We start from the raw sequence: 24,508 nt of genomic DNA on the forward strand, positions 1-24,508 counted from the left end.
GCCGGGGCAGGACCCGCGCCCGCTGCGGGGTGGCCGTGCCCGGGGGAAGGGCTGGGGCATGGGAGGGATGCGGTGGGACGGGTGTGTGGGTGCTCGCCGGGGGAGGCTGCCTTGCTGGGAGGAAGGGAGGGGATGGAGAAGGGGCTTTCCTGCATCTGAGCAAGGAGCCTCTCTGCAGGAGCGCAGGGGGATGAATGTGGGGGTGCCCGTGAAGGTGAGGCGCCCACGAGGCAGGGGGTGCTGCCTTTGCGGGGCTCGCGGGGAGGAGGGAGTCGGCCACCGGCGGAGGAGGGACCTGCGCCGGAGCGGAGCGGGGGCTGAGGAGGTCCCTGCGGGCAGGGGCGCCGGGCACGGGCTAGGGATTCTCCGAGGGGAGCAACGGCACCACACCTGAGGGATCGGTGCGGGCTCGGAAAAGATTTTAGAGGCGCTGAGAGGGTCTGCAGGGGCAGCTCGGAGGGGCTGTGGGGGAACAGCGGGGTCAGGTGGGGGCTCGAAGGGCTGAGTTTGAGGGGCTGCGAGGGAGCGGGGCCGGGAACTCCGCCGGACTCGGAGAGGTCTCGGGAGGGATCTGGGGAAGGCTGAGAGAGCTCCGCTGCGATGTGGCAGAGCCTCTGGGGAAATCTGGGAACGAGAAGAGGGGCTGTAAAGGGCTGGGGGTCTCTGAGGGGCTTGTGGGAGCCCGAGAGGAGGTTCTGAGAGGAGCTGGAAGGCGGAAATCCGTGAGGAGGATTTGAGGGGGCCCGAGGGGAGGCTCTGAGAGAGCTCTGTCGTGGGTTTGGAGGGAGAGCCTGAGGGGGTCTCTGAGGCGGTTTCGGAAGGCTCTCAGGGGATTTTGGTGGTGAACCCCCGTGAGGCTCTGAGGGGATTTGAGTCGGCTCTCCAGAGATTTTTACGGAGAGCCATGGGGACGCCCAGGGGGGGAGCGGAGGAGAGGCTGTGAGGGCGTTTGTGGCAGGGGGTGTCGGGGTGGGGGTGTACGAGGAGGGGCTCGGGGGCCCTCGGGGGTGCGGGGGCGACCCGTGGCGGCCGCACCTCCCTGTCCCTCCCGCACAGGCTGCTGCCTTCCTGCCCCCGTTACCGTGGCAACCTCCCGGGCTGCCCCAGCCCCGCGCCGCCGCCGGAGCCGCCGGGCAGCCGCCCTCCGCCGTCGGCCATGGAGCTGCTGGCCGCGGCTCTCAGCGCCGCCTGCGCGCTGGACCAGGACGGCTCTGCGGGACAGCTCGGCAGGTGAGGGACGCTGCGGCCGGGGGGGCGCGGGGCGCGGGCGGGCCGAGGGGCCGCTGTCCCGCCGCTGCCCGGCGCTGTCCCGCCGCGGCTCTGAGGGCTCCCGCTCCGCCTCCCGCAGGGATGCCGCCTCTGAGGATGCTGCCGCCGCCGCCGAGCCGCCGCCCGCGCACCCCATGACAGCCGACTCCTGGAGGAACCTCATCGAGCACATCGGTAAGGGGCCGTGCCCGGGGCGCAGCCGGGCGGGCTGTCCGGCCGCCGCCGTGCCCGCACACAACTTCGCCGTCCGCCCCGCTCCGCCCCGGCCGCGGCACAGCAGCCCCAGGGGGATGCCCTTGGCCCAGCCGGATCGCCTCTTCCTGAGTCCCTGGACACACACCTGAGTCCCCGGACCCATATCTGAGCCCCCAAACCCACACCTAATCCTTAGCAGTGCACAGTTAGGGTAGCCTCGGGCATGGTAAGGGGTTGTGCTGTGGGACCCCAACTCCCTGTCTTTGCTGGCAACCCCCTTGCTGTCACTGTAAAACATCATTATTGTGGCTTTTTGCCATCCCTAAGGCATCAGTTTTGTGTGCTGCCTGGCAGGAGTTGCTGAGCAGCCTGACTCCTGATCATAAATAACAATTACTTCTTGTAATTACGAAGCAATTAATCATTAAGGCTACCTCAGACTTTCTGCTACAATATGATATTGTATACTCAAAAGGCATACGACTGAAGTGTTGCGTCACTCATCCTGTGGGATATTAGTTGCATGCACTGGGGTTCGCATGTATTTCATGTAACAGCCACCAGCACAGCACTTGCAACAGAAGAGTAAGTTATTTTATCATTTGTGATCTCTAAAAAGGCAGAGTTGAGGTTGTCTGGGTAGTTGTGGAGAGGAGGACTGTTATGCTTTCGCTTTTGTGGTATTTTTTGATTTATTTTTTTTAATGATCATTTTTTGTGGAATGCAGAGAGGACCTTCATGGCTTTTTTCTTTGTTTCCCACATCAGAACTGTGAGATTCCCGAGAAGGATTTGGGCAATGGCAAAGTGAAACCCCATCCTGAGCCAGGTTTTGTGGTGGGAATATAGAAGCTTTGTTTGTAAACAGTCCTGCTCAGTTTCAGGAAATGAAACAAGCACGCTTGAGTCAAGACGGCAAGAATGCAGCACTTAGCTTGGGAAAATCAGGGAGATAACTCTCACGAGCAGCAAAGCAAACTTCCATGGCAGGAATGAAGAGGGTTCTCATGCTGTTTCTGCTGTCTGGTGTCAGGTTGTGGCAGGCAAGGCTGGTTCTTGGTGTGCCTGATGCCACTGGGACAGTGCTGGGGAAGGAGGCTGGTGTGAACCCAGCAGCTTGACAGTGTCTGTCAGACAAACCAGCTGAGCTTGGGGCCTTCTGGAGGAAAGTGGTGCCAGATCTATTACCTGCTTTTGGCTGTGTAGGTACTAACCTACCAAGGGAGATGTGTCAAAACCCCGTCAGTTTACTGGGATTGTGCAGCTAAGAGATGAGATAAAATACTGAAGCCAGCAGGAGTTAAAAACACCCAGTAGCTATATTCATATATATTTTTGCATGCTGGATATCAGAGGGAGGCTTTGCACACATCAGTGTAACTGCAAGTAGGTCTGTTGCACCTTGACAGAGGAGACAGGGTTTTGAAAACCAGAGATCCTACGCTTGTCCCCAGCAGAGATGCTACATCAAATGGCTGGAGCACACTCACTCCCTTCCCTCCCTCCTGCTTTTGAGGCAGTAGTGGACTTTTTGCCTGAAACTGGAGCAGAGAATTCAGAGAAAACATCTCTGGGCCTCCTGAGATTTTACACAGCTTTCAATGTAATAACGTTTACTTTAAAAGTGCTGCTAACTCTCTAAGGCAAGGATTTCCACAATTAGTAACTAGTTTTTCAATTACCCTCCCAGGTTTTGAGATAGCTGGGAAGGGAGATTGTGACAGCAAAATTAAATTGAATAAACAGAAAGGAAAAAGTCTGTTACATACTATGAAATCTATGTAAACATGCCTTAGGAAGATCAGCCTTAAACACCAAACTCATGATCTGAACACAGGGTGGTCACAGGTTACATTTAGCCAGGTCACAGTAGCCACAGTTGGGACAATAAGAATTTAGGGGAGCTTGTATGGGTCCCTGACATTTTGTACTTGTTCACTTATTAAATGTAAGCATTTACTAAATTGTTATATCTTCTGAGTCACATCCAACTATTCAACATTCAACAACTTCTTTCAGTCAGTTCCCAGGTGTATTGTTCTCCTTTCAACATGTCAAAACACTGTTCCCTGACTTTGCATCTGTTACCTATCCTGTGCCATGGCCATCTCCTGCTCCATCTGGATGAGGCTTTGGCATAGCTTCTCTCCCTCTTTCTCATCTAAGTCACTTCTCTACCCCCTGTAACCTCTTACCGATGTATGGATAGACCATTTAGACCAAGACAGCAGAGATATTTCTTATCCTTACTAGCACAACCCTCATTGTTTCTTTATACTATTCTGCCTAAATATCTACCTACCTGCCCTTTTTCTTCTGGTACCATCTTTCTGATTTCTGCCCATATTTCTGTCTGCGGTGAAGCTCTTTTTATTTCTCTCCTTAAAATAAGTTATGTTGCTGTCATTTCCAGATGAGTTCTGGTGGTGGATGCTTTTCATCAGTCATACTTCTCCATGTCTGTGTTTGCCTTTGCCTGCCACCATCAGCTCTGTAGGTCTTATCTCTTTAGTTGGGCAGTTCCTGGAAACAAAATCAAGTTTCATTATCTGGATTTTATTTTCATTAAAAGCAATGGGAAGATAGTCTTGAGGATCTTTTTTAAAGAGCTGCTCTCCAGATCTGCACAAGGGACCCTAAATCGCCCTTACACAAAATATCCCCTGGCTTGCAAGGCAGACCCACCAGCACAACATGGCTGTACAGTCAACACTGCAAGTATAATTATCTCAAACATGAGTAAAATAGATTCCACTTCAGTTTCCCAGTATATTTTCCCTCGAGTCAAGCACTACCCACAGTGCTGCAGGGTGTTACTGCCCAGCCTGTCCTGTTCTCTGTGGGCCACCAGAGCCCTTGAGCACAGACTGAACGTACAGATCAGCACCACTGAAAGCAGCTCCCATTTAGCAGGTTCTCCACTCCATTCCTGCAGGAGCCTTTCCACCCTGCTACGTTCTCAGCACCCTCCCTGATGCTGAAAAACAGGCAGTGATGCTTAGGAAAGCCATATAAACCTTGTTGATGCAGAAAGAAATTACATAAGTGGCAGCAGCATGCAAAACTTCAGGGGAAGTCTCCTCTGCTCAGCGTTGTGTAGGAAGCTAACAGAAGACTGTATGGTTTCCTAGGCACAGCTACCCTTATTGCTATTTTAATCCAGTGCTGAACATCTTTCTAGGAAGAACAGACAACAGGATACACTCGCAGACTGCAGCAATGCTGTCCTCGTGCCTGCATTTTCCCCCAGCATATACCCCACATAGTTTTAGCAGTGACTGGTACAGACCTTTGTGGAAACTGGTCCAGAGTTTTAAAAGGCAGCAACATCTACATTTCTGTCACTCCTAGGCAAACTCTTGACCCTGTTATCTCTCACCTTATTACACACAAAATCTGCTTCTGATATTAAATATGAGTGCTTGTGACCAGATAAATTTTAACCCCTAATGATTCAGATAAAATAAATTATGTAAGGTGGTTTTTATACCATCAAAGGCTTTTCTCTTTATTCATTCACAGTACACTTTGTAATTCAAGTATAAACCAAGGCAGATAATGTAATTGGGCTTCTTCAATTTTTGTAAGGGAGAAGAGTGACTCAGAGCATGCTTATGCTCTCTTATCTTTACATATCTTCTAAATTACATTTTATATCCAAGAGATTAAAATTCTGGGTTCTACAGATGGTTCAGAAAGAGAAACGGGACAGCTGGAAAGTCCTCAGAGAGAAATAGGATGTTCTAAGGATTGCCAAGGAATTTCAGGATTCCTACCTTTTTCATGCTCTTAGTTGAAATCAGGGGTGGGATCAAATTATGTGCAATTTCATCTGAAGTTAGTAACTGAAATTCAGAAGCCACCTCCTGCGGTTGATGTGCTGCCAGATGGTGCCAATTCAGAGCCTGTTCCTTAGTGCTGTAGCATGCAGGTACCTTTTGAATGTTAATTTTGTATCTTCAATCATCATAGAAACTGAGAAGGAAGGCAGGGGGATACTAAGTAACATGTCCAAGACTAACCACAAAGTCAATACCAAAACAAACTAGTAACTGTAGCTTCTTGTCCCAAAGCTTCACCTGCCTTAACAGCAGATCAGTGTTTCCTCATTAAGGATTTTCATAGCTGTCAAATTGCTCCTTTAAAGTAGTTTCAATGTAAGCAGTATTACTTTTCCAGGTACACAGTTAACAATACATACCGACCTATATAACTTGTAACATAGTAATGTAACAGAAAATCAAGGTTTGAAAGACCTTGCAAAAAAAGCCTGGCAAATAATGAACTGCTTCTTTCAGGTCTTCTGATTGATCACAGGTTCATCTGACTGTGATACTAAACATTTTGTGAGAGCAGATTGTTGACAACTCTGTAGGTTTAGAAATGGCCTTCCATTTATAATTTCCACTTCTGGATGAAATAGGAATGCCATAATTGGCTTTTCACTCTGCACAGAAGGGATCTCTCTCACCTCTGCTGAGGTGAATTAGCACAGAGCAAATGTCCTTTCCCACGATACTTTTCTATTGTCTTGTTCAGTGGTCAGCTCTCAGACCTGTTACGTTCCCTCCTAGGGCTCCTGTACCAGGAATATCGAGATAAATCTACACGTGAGGAGATTGAAAACAGGCGACTGCAGGATTCACAGACAGACCCTGAGGAGACTTCACCCAGCGAAGAAACCCCACCTGAAGCAGAGCCTACAAGTACAACTGAAAACAAAGCTCCACCACAAATCAGTTTGCTGAGGAATTCCAACTCCAGGTTCAACTTATGGCAGGATCTTCCTGAGATCCAGAGCAGTGGTGTCCTCAGTCTCCTTCAGCCAGATGAGATCAAGCTGCAGGAGGTAATGTGGGAAGGCAGAGTGCTTCTAAATGTGTTGTGCTTTAAAAAGTGAGAATGAATTAAGTCAGATTATCAAGATTTAAAAACTAAAAGCTTCACAGCAGTCACAGACAAGCCTTGCCCTGATGAGTATTTTCTGCGTTGCACTGGTTAGCATCACTCACTCTTTTTTTAAATTACAGGTATTGTTCTATATGCTGTATGTTCTATTGCTGCTGGACATTTCTGTAGCAAAAAGAACTTTTCCCTTTTCTGATTCAGGTTTAGGAGAAATTTACAGAGGAAGAGGGATAATGAGGAGGTTTTTACAGTAGAGCTTTTGGTTCCAGTGCACATTAATCCTCTTCTGAAGTCACTAGCAGTACACATACTTTCCTCTATAAATCTTAGTAGAATTCAACGATTAACTATAAGGTTTTTAATATATTGGCATTAATGGAAAGAGAAGAAATGGAGATTGATAAACTTCCTTATATTTAACTGTTGTAAGTTGGAGTCTATTGCAGTAAGAAACAGTAAGAAATAATGACAGACATATTTGTAAGAAACAGTAAGAAATAATGTAAAACAATAAGCAACAGTAAGAAATAAAGACAGGCATATTTACATTTTAGCCATACAGAGCAGTGACATCACTGTTTTCAAGTCACATTCTGCTGACTTACAGGGCTGCGTCAGACAGTGAGAGGAGTGGGTGGGGGTAGCTGCCTCAAGTAATGAAAACATCAATTGCACAACAGTTTACAACTGGTTGCTATTTTGGGGAGTGTGGGGAGCCTGAGTGCTCTTTGTCAATGTATAGCACTGCATTCATAGCAGTGGAGATGACAAACCTTGTTTAGCATGTGATGTGCATTGTAATATGAGCAATGGGCCTTCAAAGGGTCCATCCTGAGCAATGGGCCTTCAAAGACTCCAACTGTACACCTGCACCAGAGCTGCTTCTGCTGACATGGGTGGTTGTGGCAGTCTATCTGCTCATCTCTGGCTCATGTGTTTGCACCCAAGGTGCTGAAGAACATCTCAGGGTGTGAGCAGTTCCCTCTAAGTCTACTTGGATGTGCACAATCATCTTTGATGAAGACTTTGTGCATACAGTGCCAGTGCTGGCTCAGGCTATAACTTCACCATCACACTGGGAAGGCTCATGCTGTGCACCTGGGGCTGTGATGGGCAGGACTGTGCTGCTCACACCCTTCGTGGAAGGAACCCTGTTTATACACAGTTCCTGGGCTGCAAGCACAGGCTGTTAGTGAGCCAGGGTTAGGGCTGAAGGTGGCTGAAATGATTTGTTGCTTTTCCATGTTCTTCTACTACACTGGTTATTTCCATATCAAATTTGTTCTATTTACCTGGCAAAACATGGTACTTCCAAGTGCCAGCATTACAAACACAATTTGGCATCTGAAAAATTACAAGCTTTTCTTTTTCTTTTTTTTTTCAGAGAAATATTTGCTGATAAGTGTACATTATAGATTTCAAAGCCTGCCATTTTTGTTAACTTACATTCATTACCTGTAGATGTTTTAAGGAAAAAATCTGTGTGCTGCTAAACCCCAATATTAAGTGTGCTCAATTTTCTTGTCTCTGCTTGAATAACAAGAGAAATAAAGCAGATGGAGAATAGGAGAGTGAAGCCTTAAAGAAGTGCTGTGCTTTCTCCAATGTTAGTTTGTCACAGCTGAAATTTTCTTCCTGTTTTTCTGGGATTAGCACAGTAAGAGATTATAAATTTGCTCAAAGCCAGAAAGCTGTGAAATTGGCTGAACATTTAATTGATAAAGTGCAGAATTTGCTTTGTGAAAGGACAGAAAACACAGAGGGCTGGAGAAATAGCTAGGGCATTGAAGAGATGATGTTGAATCCAGGCTTGCTATAAGCAAGCACTGCTTGCTCCTGCAGTGCTGGAACCCTGCTCAAGCTGGATGTGAACTGTGAGTGTGAGCTTAATTTAGTGAATGTAGAATGTTCAGCTTCTTGAAGGAGAATTGGAGAAATTTTCCTGAAGTTCAGCACAGCTGAAATTGTGGAGTTAACATCTTAAGGACAAACTCATACCTATCTGTCCCATTTTATCTTCAAAGCTGTGGTAAACACAGGGACTAGAAGAGCTTGTAGCTCTTCAACCAGGAAAGGTAGAACAAAATTTTTATTTAGACCATAGGGAGGAATACTGGCACATGAATGGAAAGAAACTTACAATTAACACCCCTGTTCACAGCTGAGGAAAGGAACTTCAGGAACTTCACCGCCTTAAACAGTCAGAGAAAAAGTTGCTCATCTGCAGTAATCTTCAAAGTGAGAGACAAAAAGAAGAGAAATCTGGTCTTCATTATTGTCAAAGATAGAAAATTACTGAGCAGCCTATCAATGCAAGGTAAAAAGTGACACAGGTGTTTTTCAAGCATCAAAATGAGAAACTTGACTGGAAAAGCAATGGATGCTGGAAAAGTGTCATGGAAGGCAATTTCTTATTGTCCTCATTCAACAAATGGCTCAGAAAATGGAGTTTTGGGAAGAAAAAACCCAAACAAACAAACAAACAAAAACAACAAAACCCAACCCCACAAAATCCACATCCTCCTTTCAGCAATTTCAGGAAAAAGGTGTTGCAGGATGACCCATTAGCCCTGGAAACTCAAACAGAATTCAGCCATGGCCTCTATCACACCAGCCTTCTCCACCTGAAGCACAGGTGAGAGTAGAAAGATACACAACAACAACTGGAAGAAAAATGTGGCTGCAAATGCAGAGAAAGGAAGAACAAAAGAAAAAGTAAAAGATGTGGTACAGACCACAGAGGTCAGGGAAATAGAAAAATTATGTGCTACTGGAATAATTATTAGAACTGACTAAGACGTTGATAGGGTAGTTTCTAATTACCCAGATATGTGCTGAGCAAACACACCAAGGGCTTTTTTCAACTCCCTAGTAAATGTAATGATGCAAGAAGAACAGCCAAAAGAAATGCTGTTTGAGTTCTGACATGGAGTCAGGGTGGAAGGAATGGCAGGCACACGTATGTAGCAGAAGGAAGAAATGCCTGGAGAGAACACACTCACTGTTATTGCATGTGATTTACATTAAAACAAATTCTGTCCCCAAGGCATTAGGCTCTGAGGAGACAGTGATCCAGAGAAATTACATTTAATCAGTGAAAATCCTTTCAGCATGAGCCTAAATTAGATACTAGTATGTCCTTTTTGTGGAGCAGCTCTGTGGTTTATTCCTCCCTCCTAGTTCAGTTCTTTCCCTTTCAATCTGTCCTTGTTTTATTTACTGTATAGTTTCTTCATTTTGACTAACTGTATTGCTCATGTTGCAGTTGGACTCCATCTTAGAGGCCTTTTCCAACCCAAATAGTTCCATGATTTTCCTACACCTTGGTTGTCTTCTGTGTTTCAGGAGATTTTGAGCTGAGTGGAACTCACTCAAAACAATTTGTGAATAAAAATAGTTCAGCAAAGTATTCTGAGTCTTTGAACTGAACTATTTTTGCTGAGATGCATGAGATTTGATAAAAGTTTTTGCCAGGGATTATTTGGATTCAGGTCATTTTGGTGTTAGAAAAAGGGGCAGAGACAGACTAGTCTGCATCCATAGTGTGAATTCAGATCAGAGCTGCTGCTCTGAAGATATTCTTTGTCCAAGCAAAATCTGTGTGCTTGGTGGCAAGGCCTGTGTGGAAGAGCACATGGGCAGCCAGTCTTTCTTTTTTGTTTTGTTTTCACAAAAATGTCCAGGAAATACTTAATTTAATCTTCTTTGTTGAGTAAATCTTAGACTTCAAACCTTCAGGGAGCTCTTGTGCTGAACTTACTGCATGGACCCTGTAAAGGCAGCCAGGTCTGAGAGCTGATTACAGCCAATGCCATGGCACTGGGTCAGCACAACATCCCTCCTGGACTAGCCCAGGACTTCCCCTTCCCACCCGGTGTGTGACGAGAAGAGCAGGGCTCTCAGGAACAGATATTTCCAATCCATACAACAAAACACCATATTGCCTCAGTGGGAATTTAGCCTGTAGGATTAATCTTGTCCTTGATGACTCATATTCCTTCTCCTTTTTTATCTTCTGCATTTCCTTAGACTTCACATCTCTTTTCCTTTCTCAGCCTCTCTGCCCAAACATAAGCAACGAAAACGAACAGCATAGCTTATACATGGTTATGAGATTGCCTGAAGTTAATGACCCAGAGGACTGATGGGACAGTCTCGGTCATGTTTCCAAGAGAAAGTCAGACTCAAGAAGATAATAATATGTCAGCTGACACTTAGTTCAGATATTTTCCTAGTATTTTTGCACTTCTGAGACCAGAAGATGATGCTCTTTTTTTCTGGTGGTTGCTTAGAGACAGCAAAGTTTGGTTACTCCACAGGGATCATATAATGGCATCACAGGAGGATGTTTGGTTCCAGTTTAGGAGGTTTGCAGCTGGTACTTCCCATCCAAAATAGAAACAGCTGACTGGGCTGCTTGGAGCAGGTACTTTGGGTCTGCAGAGGACCAGCTGTATTTCCAAAGTCAGTCAGGGAACTGGCTCCTTGCACATGCTATGAACACTTCCAGAAGCTTGTCCCAACAAGTGAAGATGCTCTTTACTTTCCTAGCATCTCATTTAACTCAGAACCCTCTGCACGGGTATTTTCCCTGCGGATTTCATTATTTCTTTAGGATGGCCTGCCCTCTGCTCCTGCCCATACAGATCTAGCACCCTGCATTATGGTGAACAGCAAACACACACAAACTGGTTTCTCCAAACATAGATGGAGAGGCTTCTGCAGATGATGAAGCAACCTTCTAGAGGAAGGAAATTGGATGAAGGTTTAAAGGCTGTGGTAGAGTGGCAGGTCTTGATCTTGAGTCTCATGACCATCCTTCACTCAAACTTGGCAGAAAAATAGTTCCAGGCTTGGAGTGTCTGGAAAGCTGCAGTGCAAAATGATTGGAGGTGTCAATCTCCAGGACATTTGGTGGGAATAGCTGGCTGTCCCAAAAGCTTCTGTCTTACTCTGTGTTGTATCCTTGCCTATTTCCACTTGTGTTCTCATTTGTCAAATAAAAAGATACAGTTAAAGCTCTAAAAGTTGCATTTAGTACTAAGTCAGTCATGCAGAAAGAGAGTTCACTAGGTGCCTGGGTAAAGCTGTTGGGAGAAGCTGAGCTGATACTCCTCCACTTTTCTCATTAAGAATCTGGCCTTGAAAAAATCTATCACCTTCTTACTCCTTAAACACTATCTGTTCCACAGTAACTGACTGAGTACATTCATCTCTATCCATCTCCCTTCTGGAGGCTGAGCCTCCTTCTCTAGTGCAGGAAAGGACCACCTATTTGACTTAACTGCCCACTGGGAATATTTCCTAGGCTACCAGCTCCTCAAAGAGCTGCAAGATCACTTCAACTGCTCTTTTAGCAGCTCTGGATTGAGTATTAGTCCCTCCTTGCTGTGCCTGTCCTCCCAGATCCTGGACTGCAGCACATCATCAGGGATGCAATACAGGTCTCTGCCTCAGGTTCTTCTGTGATGCACAGGGATATCTCCAGGAAAAGGGCAAAAGCTCATCAGCAGAGAATTTCAAATGATTTCTTTAAAAAGAAAAACAAACTACTAACAAGCAAGCCACAAGACAGACACCCAGCTAATTCTGAAGATATTTAAATATATGCACAGCACAAAAAATACTGCATGTACCTGCAGCTCCACTGAGTGTCCTTGACTGTAGCTGTGCCCTGCAGTCGCTGGGAGAGCTCAGGGGTCTGCCCCTGCCCAGTGCCCTCTCTACAGGGTGCCACAGAGGAGTCGTGGGCAGGAGGGGAATGTCAGAGCAGCTTTAGATTCAAGGAAATGAGACTTTCACCAAGTTACCAAAAGGTTCCTCTCTCAGCAGTGGCAGCATGGGCAACTCCCAGGACAAGGAGCCCCAGATACACCTTCATCAAGAGATGTCTGAAGAATCTAACAAAAAAAACCACTGTTTTGAATCTCTTGTGAGAATCTCCAGTTACTTCTGCTAAGGGATTCTGTAGTTGTGTAAATAACCACCTTTTGTATCTGCTCTGAACCAAGACAACAAAGCCAACCCAAAAAGTAAGGGTATTCTGGTAATATTGGACTGTCCATGTGGCATCTACTGTAGACAGAAGACTTTATATCTTCATCTCATTACATTGGTTTTTATCCCTGAACCAAACCACCGATTTGTCTTTCTGCTTTCACAGACCACACCCTTGGCCTGATGAAACCAGGCTTTGCTCCAGAGTTTTCTAACAGGACAAGCAAAGACTGAAGTTTGGAGATTATTTATGATTCATGGTAATAGTTAGGGATTACTGTCTCTTGTCCTGGTCCTCTGTGAGCTGGGTCAGAAAAGTGTATGGCCAGAGCTAACCAGGGAGTCTCACTTTGGCAGCAACTGCTTTATTTCCTTTGGGCCAGGACAGATGGTTGCGGGAGGAAACCTTCCCCATTCAAGTCACTGTCCTGTGTAACACATAGCAAATGTGTTGTGGGCTTTCCTCTCCCTGTACTCTGGGCTGGAGGGTGGGTGCAAAGCCAATGACTGTGCAGCACAGATCTCATTAACACCCCGTGTGCCTCTCTGCTCTGTAGAAGTTGAAGGTACCAGCTGATTTCCTTCTTTGGGATTCTCCCCCAGGCCATGTTTGAGCTGGTTACTTCTGAAGCATCATATTACAAGAGTCTGAACCTGCTGGTGTCTCACTTCATGGAGAATGAACGTCTTAAAAAGATCTTACACCCGTCTGAGGCACACATCCTCTTCTCCAACGTCATGGATGTCATGGCTGTCAGCGAGCGGTAAGGCAGCTGCTGAATGGCAGTGGAAGCAGTGGCTTTAGCTAACCTCAGCTGCAGAGGGATAGAGGAGCTGTCATCTGAAATTGCCTGGGACAGACAGCCACAGTTAATATGGGTGCTGGCTTTCTCATCTAGCTTCCTGTTGGACCTTGAGCAGCGGGTGGAGGAGAACATCGTGATCTCAGACGTGTGTGACATTGTGTACCAGCACACAGTTAACCACTTCTCCGTGTACATCACCTATGTCTCCAACCAGACCTACCAGGAGAGAGCTTACAAGCAGCTTCTGTGAGTTCTAGTCCTTATTGCTAAATTACCGTCCAGAATTGTACAGTCCATGGATTTAGCTGTAATTTTGATATTTATGAGAAACGGAAACAGGATTTCCCACTTCACTGATTTCTCACTACAGCTATAAAAAGAAAACACAATTAAAGGCTTTATAGTAAAGATGGGATTATATAGTATGCAGGTAACATAGCAAGTAAATTCAGAACCAGCAGTTCTCAACTGTGGGAAATATTATGGTGTACACAGGGCCATGTGCTTGTGAAATGCACATATTTTTAAACTGCAAGAGATGAAAGACCAAGAATATAATATAGATCTCTGATGGCAAAAACCAGCCACTGCTTTCCCCGTGCTTTTCAGTCAGGTATTTGACCCTCCCAAATTTGATAATTAATTATTTTTCAGAGCAACAGATTTTTCTCTATAAGAGGAAAAAAAAAGAAAAAAGCTATTTTCTTCACATGCCGGTGTTAGACACATGGATTTAGACCTGAGTATAATCTAAGATATTTTTTAAGTTTAGCAAGTCTTTTGGTCCAGTAGGAATTCTCTGATACCAGCTCAAAACAAGTGCCCTACAAGCTTGTCTTTGAGCAGGAGAATTGATTTTCTTTAGTTAAAATGCCCTGAATTCTTTCAGGACAGTCCATTGCACATGCTGTAATGTATTTTCTCCTGTAGCAGCAGCTGGTTCCGGGGAGTGTAACAATCCCTGATTCTTTCCTTTCCCTGCTCTCCAGCTTTTGAGGTAAAAAAAAACCACTCTAAGGGGCCTCTGTTGAGGTTGGCCAGCTGTTCTCTTCAAACAAAGGGTACAGCAGGGTTTCCTCCAGCCAGAGGTGAGCAGTGAAGCTGCAGAATAGAAGCAGTTTGCCTACAGCCATTAAAATAAATGCTGACAAGCAAAGCAACCAATGGCTGGATTACTTGAGGTTGAAAAGGACCTGTTGGAGATCGAGTTATTCCCAAGTGTGAATTCAGTGGGCGGCATTTTTTTGTCTGTGAGAATACATGAAGCAAATTGAAAAGAGCAGACTGCCTTCTCCAGGCTCCCAGCTAGCACAGGAATTCTGCAGCTCTGGGCTGAACTCGAAGCCTGAGGTGTGTCACAGTTCCCCCACTGAGCTGTTCCTCAGACACAGGCAGGTGAGTCACACCATTACAGAGTACCTGCTGCAGCAGGGAGAAGCACTGCCAATGGCTTCCCTTGGATGTTGTGAGGAACACACAGGACAGGCAGGTTTTGCACCGTTAGCAACCTTGTTGCCTCCACGCTGTTTCTGACAGCTGGGGCTCCAGCAGTGCAAGCTGGGGCCCTGTGACTGCCAGGAAGCTTTGCCTTTGGCTGTGGCGGCTGGGCCCTCCGAGACTGCTCTGTGCAGCCACGTCCTCATCTCCTGGGAACACCATCAGAGAAGGCCCAGGCATGGCCCCTGCCCTTCTCAGGCCAGATAATGATTTCCATTTGTTAGCTAAACAGCAAAGGAATATCCAAGCCTGAGCTATTTTGTAGCTTGTCTTGTTCTTATGACTATGTGAATTGCACCTTGTCACAGAGTTCCAACTGTGTAAAAATATATAATTATCCCTCTGACTCATTTTACTTGGACACATACCCCATTCACACACACCTACGCACACAGCATATGTTGCTGAGCTAGATATGAACACATGTGAACACTACCATGGCTTGTACATTAGAAGTATATTTTTTCCCTCCTCCAACACTATAAATAGGTTTAGATTCAAACTAAAATACACCTAGAGGCATTCAGTCGCCTCCTCCTCTCTTCTCTCCTACGGCAGATGCTGTCTCTTGGGTCCAAGCTGCTTTTGGGTCACCATTCAGATAGGAGAGTCCAAGGCAGAGTAGCACTCAAAGTCCTCACCTTCTCTGTCTCTCCCCTCAGCCAAGACAAACCAGCTTTCCGGGAAGTGATCTCACAGCTGGAGCTGGATCCCAAGTGCAAAGGCCTGTCCTTTTCTTCCTTCCTGATTCTGCCATTTCAAAGGATCACTCGGCTCAAGCTGCTGGTGCAGGTAGAGTTTTGCTCTTATCTCTGTCACAAAGGTCTTCTGGACCACTCCTGAAATTTTCTTTTCCAGCAGCTGTGAATGGGTCTTAGATACAGCCACAATCAGTCCTAGAGCTGGGTAAAGCCTTTCCACAGAGTTAGACATTCTCCATGAATACAGAAAAAAGATTTCAGTCTCTCAGAGACCATACCCAAATTAGTGTCGAATTTGCCAGTCAGCTTCTACTGAGTGAGAGAGTTGAGGAGCAACTTTGTTGAGCTGCTAGAAAGGGGAACAACAGTCCATTATCTCCACTGCCTGATGGTTAGGATGGTGATACAGATGCAGAACAGCTGGAGGACATGGGGATGCTGTGTCATGGCAGCTTGGACCAGACTGCCAGCCCTTTTCCTCCTGTGCTTTGCCAGCTCATCTCAGCACTGCTGGAAAACATGTTTGTAGGGATGAGGAAAGAGCTCAGACCCAAATGGTCTTATCCCACTGGCATTACCCATAACATTATCTGTTAGTGTCAGGTCTAGCTATATTCATTTCTTAGTTTATTTTATAAAATAAGAGTCTGCCTGTTATATTTCCATTAGATATAAGGTCAGATGGGAACACATTTTAATGAGAAAGAGGAACCAAGAGGTGATAGTCACTGTGCTCTGTCATCCCTCCTGTAATTCAGCTGATGGCCAGAAGTAGCTCATAGGCGAGCAAAGACATTTCTGTGCACTCAGATTGGGATCAGCACTAACACAGCCTTTCCTCTCTTGCAGAATATTCTGAAGAAAGTGGAAGAGAAATCTGACAGGGAATCTACTGCCCTGGATGCACATAAAGAATTGGAAACAGTAAGTTTGAATAAGTTACCTGAAGACGACTAAGATTAAACCATTGCACTAATTCCATGCACATACACCACTCAAAAAATTACCTCCCTATAAACTACATTGCACCTGGAGCAGGGTCTTTGAATCCTGTCACTGCATTTCAAGACTAGGGTTTTTTTCTTAAGTCTGAAAGATCTAGCAGCACTTAGATGTCAGTGACAAGGAATCCTGTGCTAACAGATGTGTATGTTTCTGCCACAGGAAAGGGCAGAGGGGAAGCTTTCCCTTGGGGTCTCCAAAAAGACAAGCTGTTTTTGTAGATACCTGAAGGTGATGGATCCCACTGAGAGGTGTAATTAGGGGCAGCAGGCAGCAGAGTACAACTGTGTCAGGTTTCCTCCAACACAACACACTTCTTCCTCTGACCTAGAATAACTCAGTTTCCTAATGAAGCACCCAAGCCTGCTTTTAGCCCTCTTCCCTGAAGCTGTGGTGTTCAGCTGTGCTACTTACTGCTGTGTACAAAACACCAGGAAGGTAGTGGGATGTTTTCCATCTGGGCTGTTCCTCACATGCTCAGACAGGATGATTCCATACCTGCATGGTCTGGACATAGCCAGTCACTGTGTGTGCTGGGACAGCGTGCTTGGAACATCTCTTGACTCCTGCAGTTCAACAAAAGTATTTGAAGTTGAAAACTCTACTAGAACATTACCTGAGCATGGGTTTGAGCTTCTGACTGAAGCACTAGGGCTCTTGGATTTGCCCTGAACTAGTCTGGGAGGGTGTGCTTGGAGATTGTTTGGGATGAAGACAGGGACCTTAGCAGTGAAGGATGTTCGGTGTTGTTAGTGTTTGCAGAATCCCTCTGGATGTGTCTGACAGCCAATTGTTTTTCCAGTGGTCAGTAGCCTGAGGAAGGCAGGTGGTGATGGAAAAATGCTGGGTTTATATTCAGTCATCATTGACTCACCTGATCTGTTTGCTAACTTCTTTGCATGGTTAAACACTGATCTGTAAGTGTTTAGGCTTAGATACCTCATATCCATCTAGGTACAAGCATCAAAACAGAGATCATCTAGTGCTTATTTTCCCTGTGGTTATCCTATTTGAGAGGCAAGAGATGGTCACAGTTTCAGTTACTGATATTCGGGTGGATTTTGAGTAGCAGAAAAAGAGCACAAAGTGGAACTTGTTCTGCAATGTAATTTTTCTACCAAGCCAGTTCTCCAGAGAGTTGGTCCTTATGAAACAGGCAGTGGCATCTAGGTTAAGGTCCCTGTGACAGGGTAGTGCCTGCAGCTGGTTGTGGTGTTTCAGTTGAAAGTCTGTACTTAGAACACAGTTGGGCTTTGTATGATGAACTTCTCTTTTCCTGGGACATTTCATAGCCTTGGCATCTGGTGCTGTTTGGCAGAACCACAGCATTTGCATTTTTGAAATTAAGATGTTTGGCTTCATTCTCTTCTTGAAGATGATACTGCACATGTTCCTCGTTTCAAGTATTGGGAGCAGGAAAGATGAGATATATGATGTGTCAGGATCTGGAAAATGAACTGTTCTTTTTGCTGTGCAGCCAGGAACATTGTTTTACACTGTCTGGTTCAGGAACTGAATGTAGCCATCTAACATGTCCTCTGATAGTCAGTTCCATCTGTAACACCTTCTGCGTGTTTGGGGGTTTTTGGTGGTTTGGGTTCTGAGGGTTTTTTCCCCTTCTCTTTTTTATGCAAATACAGTATTGATAGAAGAGCTTGGCTTGGGCAATTCCTATTACAGCAAGACACACACCTGATCATGGTCAGCCCTTTCCATACTGTCCATCAACACTCCCCTGGTTCGGGCCAGTGGAGGCAAACCTTTCTGCTCTCTTTTCCCAGGTGGTGAAAGCATGCAATGAAGGTGTCCGGAAGATGAGCCGTACAGAGCAGATGATCAGCATCCAGAAGAAGCTGGAATTCAAGATCAAGGTATAAGCACAGCCTGGTAATGATGTTAAAGGCAGATGAAAGCAACAAAGCAAAACACTTGAAAGCTGAAAAATACCCAGATGAATACTGTCATGGCATTTTAATTCATCACTGCATTTATGCATTATGTACAGTGTCTAATTACCTGGTGCTGATCTATTTTGGCTCCACTCAGGGAATGACTAAATCAATATTTAGACACGTCTGACCAGATTCATTTAATATATACCATGAAACTCTAGCGATGAGTACAAAGTTGTTAATCCTTGTCTTGAGTGCCATGGAGATGCTTTTTGAGTCTGTCTACTTCGTGAACTTTAAGGATCATATTTATCTTCCCAGAAACCTTTTCATGCACCTGCACAACTGAAACAAAAAATTTTGATTTTTCCAGAGCACTTTACCAGTGTGTCAGGGCTAGACCACAGTCCTCAGAACAGAAGTATGTTGGGGTGGCTACAAAGCTGCCTTCACTTCTGGTAAAGCTGAGGTTGCAATGACAGGCAACAGCCGGTACAGCCCTGGAGCAGGTCTGCCTTGGGCACTGGCACAGGCAGGACCACTGGGGAGAAGAGTGCAAGAGAGTGAAAAGAAAGACTGTGCCACCATGTATGTGGGGAACACCAGAAGGGAGCAAGGGTGGAAAGAGCAGCAATTATATAGATACTTTCCAATATTTCAGTTGATGGGAAGTGTAGTGTTCTTCTAGTACCAGATGTGTTTGTCCTTGCCTTGTTTTTAATACAATGTATATTAAAATTCTAGCATAAGGTCTATGGTGGTTCATGGGCAGTACCTCCTCCTAGCTGGAACAGACCCAACGAGTTAAAACCCATTTAACCTGGGGAGTTTGGTAGCCAAGAGGCCAAATACATGTTTCTGAAAGTCAGTCTCTCTGGCCAGAAAGTCTCAGCCCAGGTGATGAGACATGGGATCTCCCAGAGAGAAAGATCAGGGTGTAGGTGATTGTTTCAATCTAGCACTTGGCACTCCAGCATTGCCATCCTTAAGCACCTGTCCATTCTCCAGCCCCTGCTGTGCCCCTGTCTGAGTCCTGTCACACTGTGGTGGGCTGTGGCGTGGAAGGCAGAGTGCACTGCCCTCTCCTCACAGATCTGCTGCAGCCTCTGCAGTGCAGGTTGCGTTGATGGGAGCTGACCATCATTTCTTTTGCATCTCTTGTTGCTTTCAGCATCCTGACCACTTGAATCCATGGTGTTTTGCTCCTCTCCTGAACTTTGCCATCTTTTTCTCCCTTCTAGTCTGTGCCCATCATCTCCCACTCCCGCTGGCTGCTGAAGCAGGGGGAGCTGCAGCAAATGAATGGTCCAAAGACATCACGAACGCTTCGCACCAAGAAACTCTTCAGAGAGATCTACCTGTTTCTGTTCAATGATCTGCTGGTGATTTGCCGGCAAATTCCTGGGTGAGTGCAAAATTCGGGTAGTACATAGGACACTTTATTAGTCCTGTTTACCCCTGAGTTTATCCAAGCTGTGGTGCTGTGACCCCATCCTGCAGCCTAGCACAGGGCATCCTGGCCTGACCTGTACACCTCCCTCCAGCAGTCTTCTTGCCTGTAAGCACAGCTGACTCTTCATGGGTGGCACAGCTCTCTCTGTCTGAAAATTTATGGCAAACAGGAGTTAAACAGATCATAGGCCAGGTCTTCCAGCAGGGTAAACGAGCATGTATCCAGCACTTTCTACAGGGTGGTAATGAGTTGCATTGACTGGTGGGCTGACCCAAGAGGCCTGCCTTCCTGTCAAGAAGTGATTTTTGACTCATCACTGCCTGAAGAACAGCTCAGATTTAGTCAGTTAAACCTCTAAGAAAGCAGACTAGAAAGTTTGAGCAGCAGGGAGGGGTATAAATTTAGGCCTGAGGCCAGCAGTTATGTTTGACATGGTGTAACCTGCCTCAGGAGGAGGAGGATGTCCTCATGCTGAGAACTGAGCCTTGTGCAAGCAGACACTGACGAAACACAGCAGCAGAGAACAGCAGGCTCTTTGTGGCCTGAACCAGACCCACTGGTAGGGAGCATCTCACCCGTCCAACGTTCCTAATAAACGTGTCGCCGCAGTGTCTGTGTGCAGGGAAATGTTTTGCTTCTGTGGCAACTTGTATCCAGAAAACACAGAGGCATTTTACAAATGGGAATGAATTAAGTCTCACAGTCCCCTTTGAGGGAGGACCATCTGTGTTTTGTACATGGGGAGCTCAGAGCAAACGGCTTGTTCCAGGCCATGCAGGAGGCCTAGGGCAGAGAAAGGAGAGGGTTTCTTGCTCTGCAGTGGGTTTTCATAGCCACCTGTTCATCCCTTCCCATAGCAGGACATCATTTTGCCTCCTGCCATGCAGAGGTTCCTGGTCTGTGTCCTCAGTACAGTTTTGAGTGGCTGAAGCCAAAGTCTCCTGGGATAACTGCATTTTTTCCTAATCTCTCTAACCTCTCCCAGGGACAAGTATCAAGTGTTTGACTCTGCTCCCCGAGGGCTGCTTCGGGTAGAGGAGTTGGAAGATCAGGGGCAGAGCTTGGCCAATGTCTTCATCTTGAGGCTGCTGGAGAACGCAGATGACCGGGAGGCCAGCTACATGCTGAAGGCTTCGTCCCAGTGAGTACCAGTCACCCTGCTCTCCCCCTGCACCCTTCCTGCATGGGGACCAGCTCTCTGGGATTTGCAGGGGCAGGCAGGGAGGGATCCCACTGCTGCAGCTGGGCTGGCCCCACCAACCTCTCTGCTCAGGATCACTCTCCCAGGGCTGCCTTTGTCCTCTCCTACTGAAAGGCACTCCTTAACGAGGCAGGTTTCTCTCCTGTATAGTGTATTTGTGGCATCTGGGGTGAAGGACAGACAGACAGTTCCTGTTCTGGGACAGAGAGGTCAGAAGTCAGCCCAGGCACAGGGGCCCAGCTGATTTACAGCCTGCAGCATATTCAGAAAGTTAAAACAAGCAGGACGTGCACTGGCACACTCCAACAGTTCCACTGGCTCACAAGCATCATGGCTGTGCCAGGCCAGCCCTGTGAGGCAAACTGTCTCCTGCTCGTAGGAGAAGGTGGGACAAGAGGCTGCTTCCTCTGCGTCTCCACAGGCAGTGCCAATCTTGTGCAGCCCTTCTGCTGCTCAGGGCCTCCTTGTCTCCCTGGATACAGGTTTTTTGGCTCACTGATTTTTCACTTCAGGCTCTGACAAGCTCAGACTGTGTGAATGATTCAGCTGCATTAGCACAGAGCAGATCAGTTTGGAGTGCAGGGCACGGCTTTCTCACTGACCTGAGTACTACCAGGCCCACACTTTCTAGGCACAGCATCCATGCCACCAGCTAAACAGCTCCCAGGGAGGATGCACAACCCCAGCTTGATGTTATGTGCTGTCAGTAGGCTGGTATGCATCATCCACTTTCCTAAATGAGCACCAGCCTCGGGGCTGCACTCTGACCCCCTGAGCACAGCGCGGCACTGGCGTCAGGAAGACGAGCCCCCAGCATAGTGAGCAGCTGCACCTGCTCCCCAGACACGTGGCTGCAGCTCTGCTGCACTGAAAATAGAGGTGTCAGTCACGTTATGCAGGGCAAGCGCACGTCTGACGTCTGTGAGGCTTGGCTGTGCAGAGACCGATAAACCAGGCCAGGGTTTGCCTCAGCTCAGGGAAGGCAGGCACAGGCCTGTGCTCTGCATCCTGTCCCATCTTCTAGGGGGCCACATGAGTATATGATCCAGAATATGGCTTGCCAATAGGTCTTGAGCACTGAAATGTGATATAGCAACTGCTGAAGGCTGCTGATGCAGAGCTGCTGGGATGATGGGGGCAGTACCAGAGGCAAAGACTGGAAGACTACAGAATTAGAAGGGATAAGTGTATGCCACACAGAGACTTCTGCATCTGCTCCATAGCTCACGGCTCTGAACGTGTATGGCAACAATGGCCTGCTCAGTGACAGCTCACAGCTAACACCCTGGGTGGGCTCTTCCAGGAGCTGGCAGCTTGTTTGGACACAGCTGGTTGCAGGGATAGGACTGGAGCACAGGTGGGCTCCTTGCAGGGTGACAGGAACTGGGCACTGCAGGCAGGATCCTAAGAGCTGTGTGCAAGGCCAGCCTGCAGACAGACACAAGCATGGCAAGCCCCTGTGTTTGGTCTCTACATGGCAGCTTCTCCATGCACAAGGCCTTCATCCTGCAGATCTTCATCACACCATGAAGGTGTTTCCACTGGTCCTTGGCATCATGCTTTAGCCCTGAAGAACAAGGTATTCTCAGACCTATGGATCAGCCTGCCAGCATTTGTCCTCTATGCCTCCCTTTCAGGCCACTCTCCTCCCAGAACACACTTTGGTGGCTTTAGATCTGTGTCAAATTCAGGCTTTAAAACCATCTGAGGAGTTAGAGAGTTCTGGCTCCCTCAGAGCCAGGAGCGCAGCTGGGCCTCTGGACAGGAGCTGAAGTCTATGAAGACAAAGTGCCCCATTTCCAAGTGGGGCTGGGGAAAGCCTCAAGGGGCTTCTCTAGCACCTGTGAGATCTTACCCTCCTGCTGCAAGCCCAGGTTTTGCAGTGTGCTGGGTCTGTCTCATCCTTTGCCAAGCAAGCAGTACTCTTGGTATCCTTGTGTGGAATTATTCAGTTCTGCCCTTTATATGTTCCTGCACAGCAGCTGTTGAGAATAAATGGTTCCTGTCCTGCTTATCTCCAGGAATAACTGCCCTGTTGACCAGCCCAGCCAGGAGCTGCCTTTGCTTGTTAGATCCCAGAGAACACCAGGCCCCCATCACACTCTGCTGCCTGTGGGGATAACCAGGGCTGTGCAGCAGGGCCCGGAGCACTATGGCACTTGTGACATCCCAGCCAGGGTGTGCAGGAGTGCAGCTCAGCATCATGTTGAGTCCAGGACTCCTGAGGGCCAAGCAGGAAAAGGCTGGGAGGAGGAATTCAGAACCCAGGGCTGGCTGGGCAGAAGAACTGGAGTCCCTACAGGTGTCTCATGCTCACAGCCTTGGTTTTTCTACCCTGTCCAGGAGTGAAATGAAGCGCTGGATGATTTCACTAGCCCCAAACCGGAGAACCAAGTTCGTTTCATTTACATCCAGACTTGTTGGTAAGAGACACAGCATGGGAGCCAGGAGCTCTTCACCCATACCCCAGAGCGCCTTATTCTGCCTGATCTCAGTCCAGCCGTGTACATGGGGCCTCTGTCAAAGCTGAACTCTCTCCTTGGGCTCCCTTTGTGTTTCCACCATCCATACCTGCTGGTCTCTGTGTCTGGCCCTGACCTTGTCCCCTTCTAGCCCAGGCTGCGCTGCACCAACACCCTCCCTCCCACCCAGGCTGTTCACGGCTGGCACTGTGGTGGTGATGTGCTCCCTTCCCACGGAGCTGCTCCCCTGGTCCCTTGTGGCTGGGGCACCCTTTGGCCTCCATGGGGTTCCTTACCAGATCAGAGGGACCATGCGCAGACCTCGCGGTGCTGCTGCCACCTGAGCCACACCATCCTGCCAGGGGCTCCACCTCAGCCCATCCCTCACACTGCCCTGTTCCCTGGCAGACTGCCCACAGATCCAGTGTGTCCACCCATATGTGGCCCAGCAGCCCGACGAGTTGTCCCTAGAACTGGCTGACGTCCTCAACATCCTGGACAAGACAGACGATGGTACGTGGGACAGGGTGGGCATGGGCTGGGAGTCCCTGTGGAAGGGTGGGCTCTACTCTGGGCTGGCAGCTGTGAGTCTCTCCCTCTAGCCAGGGAGAGACCCTGACACTGGTGAAGCTGAGGTAGGTCACACCAGGAGAAGGGAGTTACTGCCTTCTCTGAACACTCAGACAATCCAGGCTTGCCCTAAGCTGTAGCAATACAGGAACAGCAATACGGGAACAGCCACCCTGAAAACAGCTGTGGGCCATAGTACGGCTGGCACAGCCACCCCAGATGTATCCCAGAGCTGTTCTTAGCTTTATGATGCTTCACAGCCACCCAGTCCTGCTCTCTGGGACACCCTTGTAGCCGGTGGCCTCAGTCACATGTCTCTGCTGGGAACCACTCCTGTCGTTCTGGGGGCAGTGGAGGGCATTCAGTGGCAGCAGTGCCTGCTTTCTGGTGACATCCCTTGAGCCAGTTGTCCACACACAGTTCTGCTCAGATGAACAGGCCTCCTTGCTGGATGGACAAACTGGGTCTGCTCCAGCAGGGTTCTGAGCAGCTACCAGCAAGCTCTGTCAGTTCCATAGGCTCTTTCCAGTACAACTGTCCCAGTGCAGAAGCAAG

At 47.6% G+C, this 24,508-nt stretch overlaps 1 protein-coding gene across 9 annotated transcripts in view; it reads left to right on the forward strand.

Annotated features, from left to right (window-relative positions):
• NGEF (neuronal guanine nucleotide exchange factor) overlaps window positions 1-24,508 on the forward strand; it is a 50,383-nt gene that overhangs the window by 23,233 nt on the left and 2,642 nt on the right. For 6 of the 9 annotated variants that reach the window (XM_071566028.1, XM_071566029.1, XM_071566030.1 and 3 more), the window contains 12 exons: window positions 1,057-1,230; window positions 1,349-1,443; window positions 6,039-6,313; window positions 12,973-13,133; window positions 13,269-13,421; window positions 15,335-15,464; window positions 16,223-16,297; window positions 18,157-18,246; window positions 19,509-19,672; window positions 20,706-20,861; window positions 23,265-23,344; window positions 23,792-23,896. In XM_071566028.1, the coding sequence (XP_071422129.1) occupies window positions 1,057-1,230; window positions 1,349-1,443; window positions 6,039-6,313; window positions 12,973-13,133; window positions 13,269-13,421; window positions 15,335-15,464; window positions 16,223-16,297; window positions 18,157-18,246; window positions 19,509-19,672; window positions 20,706-20,861; window positions 23,265-23,344; window positions 23,792-23,896 (1,658 nt within the window). Of the gene's footprint in view, window positions 1-102; window positions 215-322; window positions 402-1,056; window positions 1,231-1,348; window positions 1,444-6,038; window positions 6,314-12,972; window positions 13,134-13,268; window positions 13,422-15,334; window positions 15,465-16,222; window positions 16,298-18,156; window positions 18,247-19,508; window positions 19,673-20,705; window positions 20,862-23,264; window positions 23,345-23,791; window positions 23,897-24,508 lie in introns of those variants that run through there. The other 3 variants (XM_071566034.1, XM_071566037.1, XM_071566035.1) reach the window with 3 other exon arrangements.

Source organism: Pithys albifrons, chromosome 11, assembly GCF_047495875.1.
Source record: "Pithys albifrons albifrons isolate INPA30051 chromosome 11, PitAlb_v1, whole genome shotgun sequence".
Classification (NCBI taxonomy): Eukaryota; Metazoa; Chordata; class Aves; order Passeriformes; family Thamnophilidae; genus Pithys; species Pithys albifrons.